This window comes from Primulina eburnea, chromosome 1 (assembly GCF_022965805.1).
Source record: "Primulina eburnea isolate SZY01 chromosome 1, ASM2296580v1, whole genome shotgun sequence".
NCBI classification, from domain to species: Eukaryota; Viridiplantae; Streptophyta; class Magnoliopsida; order Lamiales; family Gesneriaceae; genus Primulina; species Primulina eburnea.
This window is the reverse complement of record NC_133101.1, coordinates 29,582,265-29,585,342: the sequence shown is the minus strand read 5'-3', so window position 1 is coordinate 29,585,342 and position 3,078 is coordinate 29,582,265. Positions and strand designations below refer to the sequence as shown.

General features: G+C 41.7%; 1 protein-coding gene across 1 annotated transcript; it reads left to right on the top strand.

Annotated features, from left to right (window-relative positions):
• Positions 1-616: 616 nt before the first annotated feature.
• On the top strand, positions 617-2,607 carry LOC140806608 (uncharacterized). The gene is made up of 3 exons (XM_073163169.1): positions 617-1,697; positions 1,914-2,371; positions 2,563-2,607. Exons 1-3 carry the CDS (start codon positions 617-619, stop codon positions 2,605-2,607), a joined length of 1,584 nt encoding a protein of 527 aa, XP_073019270.1.
• Positions 2,608-3,078: the final 471 nt, after the last annotated feature.

Here is a 3,078-nt window from a genome sequence, read left to right as displayed (position 1 = left end):
ATAACTACCAATTGGATGGAAACAATATATGTATAGGGGAAGACCTTCGGGAAGCCAGAGTTGAGGAAAAGAAATTGCGCGATGACGTCAGACGATACGCTGCGTATCATCTAGAGTCGGAACGACAGCATGAGATCACCAAACAAGAGCTGAAGAAAGCGCAAGATAGGATTCTTACGCTCCAAATCCGAAGTGATGGCCTTCTCAGTATTCAACATCGTCTTGAGGAAAAGATTGGAGAACAAGAAATCGATGAGAAAGTAAGCCAATCGACAATACAAGAACTGCAGGACCAAGTGAACAACCTTGATCACCACAACACGCAACTGCAGAATTACATCGAGCATCTACAAAATGAGATGGTCAACATGGAAGAACTCATAGAGCAATTGGAAGAAAATCCAATGGAAGAAGAAGAAATTAACGAGGCTGTAGGAGACGGCGAAGTGTTAGATGAATAGGGAGAAAAGGACCCTAGATTAGCTTTTGATTGAATCTAGGATTAATTGATTTAATCGTTGGTTGTATGCAAATCCTTTTCAATATTAATGAAATTATTCCTTTGATTAAATTTTGTGGCAAACAAATTAATAAAGAAAATACGTGTTTATAGGAGATGGCAGGCAGACCACCCCGAAACAACCGTAACGCTCGGGACGCCAACCAAAACGATAATCCACCACCACCACCACCACCCAGAGTAAACCTCAGTCAAGAGGATATGATGGCAATAGCAACTATCGTCGCTGCAACATTACAAGGAATTGTGAATCCACTGGCCAACGCCATCCAACCACCCCAAGAACCTCAGCCACGTGGGATTAAGTATCACTATGAATCTCTCAGAAGGAATCGAGTTCCAACTTTCGATGGGAACCCAGATCCGGAAGTCAGTCACAACTGGCTCAAGAACGTTGAAACACAACTACATCTACTGGAGGTACCGGAAGAATTGAGAGTGGAAGTCGTGACCCCGTTATTGGAGGATCGGGCTAGGAAATGGTGGGAAACTGTGTCGCTACCTTTAGCTGAAGTAGAAGATATCACGTGGCAAATTTTCAAAAGAGAATACTTGAAACAATACTATCCGGCCGAGTTTCGTCTACAAAAGCTGAATGAGTTTGAGAATTTCAGACAGTCACCAGATATGACGGTAATGGAGTACACGTCAAAATTCAACGATTTAGGAACTTACGTTCCGACAATCATGTCAGATGAGACGTTAAAAATGCACCGCTACAAGAAAGGACTAAACAGCCAAATTCAGTCGGCACTGGCAGTGTACAAACCAAGCAGCTTTGCGGACTTGATGGGCGCTGCAATGAGTGCAGAAACCGATATCAAGCGACGAGAAGAAGAAAACAAGAACAAGAGACCATTGAACAATCAATCCACGCAGAATAATCTCAAGTTCAAGAAACCAAATTATTCAGGAGGGTCCTTCAAAGGAAGTTTTGGCAGTAATGGTAGCACCGAAGGAAAATGGTGTGACACATGTCGACAAAAACATATTGGGGAATGTTATCGGAAGACAGGCGCTTGTTTCAAGTGCGGGAAAGTGGGCCATAGAATTAAAGACTGTCCAGATAACAAGGACAAAGGGTCGGGACCCAACAAACAACATGAAAACAAAACAAATGCTCGGGTTTATGCCATAACCCAAGAGGAAGCCGATAATAGCAACGAAGTTGTGGCAGGTACCATCTTACTCAATAAAATGCCTGCATATGCTTTGTTTGATTGTGGTGCCACCCATTCGTTTGTGTCTAGAAGATATGCTAAGAAGCTTAAACTTGAGCATGATATTCTTAGTGAACCGTTAAGAGTAGCAACACAGGCTAGTAAAATAATCGAAACTCACAAAGTATATCGAAACTGTAAAATTTGCATCGGCAAACAAACTTTTGAAGTAGAATTGATTCAACTCAATATGGTGGAGTTTGACATCATTCTTGGAATGGACTGGTTAGCTAAGAACCATGCCATAGTAGACTGTCAGAAGAAAGAAATTAGACTTCAAACTCCAGCAAAGAGGGAAGTCTTATTTCACGGGAAATCCAAAGAAAGAAGATCCCTACTGTCAGCCTCACAAGCCAGGAAGGCTATAAAGAGAGGAGAAGATATTTACCTAGCTGTACTTAATGAAGTTAAAGGAGAAGAAGTTCCAAAGTTGGAAGAAATTTCAATTGTTAAAGAATTTCCAGACGTTTTTCCCGAAGAATTACCAGGAGAGATACCCGATAGAGAAGTAGAATTTGAAATCAACTTAGTCCCTGGTGCTGTACCAATCTCTAAAGCACCATACCGAATGGCTCCAGCTGAATTAAAAGAGCTGAAGGATCAACTGCAAGAACTACTGGACAAGAAGCAGGTTCGCCCCAGTGCATCACCGTGGGGAGCCCCAGTGCTTTTTGTAAAGAAAAAGGACGGAAGCATGAGGCTATGTATCGACTACCGGGAGCTAAACAAGATCACCATAAAGAATAAGTACCCACTCCCGAGAATAGATGATCTTTTCGATCAGTTAAAAGGAGCTAAAGTTTTCTCAAAACTTGATCTCAGATCAGGTTACCATCAGTTAAAAGTCAAAGCAGAAGATATCCCTAAGACTGCTTTTAGGACAAGGTATGGGCACTACGAATTCACGGTAATGCCGTTTGGTCTAACCAATGCTCCTGCAGCATTCATGGATCTTATGAACCGAGTATTCAAACCGTATCACGATAAGTTCGTGGTAGTGTTCATAGATGACATCTTGGTGTACTCACCAAGTGAGGAAGAACATAGTGAGCATCTGCGTCTTACTTTGCAAACATTACGAGAGAAAGAACTCTATGCCAAATTCAAGAAGTGTGAATTCTGGCTGAAAAGTGTGGCGTTCCTAGGTCATATAATCTCAGAACAAGGGGTGTCAGTAGACCCTAAGAAAGTGGAGGCAATTAAAGATTGGCCTCGCCCTAAAACAGTGACAGAGATAAGAAGATTTCTGGGATTAGCAGGCTATTATAGAAAATTTGTAGAAGGATTTTCGTCAATAGCTATCCCACTCACTAAACTTACTCAGAAAAATTCGAAATT

What these genes read in the sequence shown, in the direction of transcription:
- LOC140806608 (XM_073163169.1), top strand. Translation starts at nt 617, where the DNA reads ATGGCAGGCAGACCACCCCGAAACAACCGTAACGCTCGGGACGCCAAC. An exon ending in TAGCAACGAAGTTGTGGCAG is followed by an intron (nt 1,698 to 1,913) that starts GTACCATCTTAC and finishes CTTTTGAAGTAG; the next exon opens with AATTGATTCAACTCAATATG. An exon ending in AACTACTGGACAAGAAGCAG is followed by an intron (nt 2,372 to 2,562) that starts GTTCGCCCCAGT and finishes ACTTGATCTCAG; the next exon opens with ATCAGGTTACCATCAGTTAA.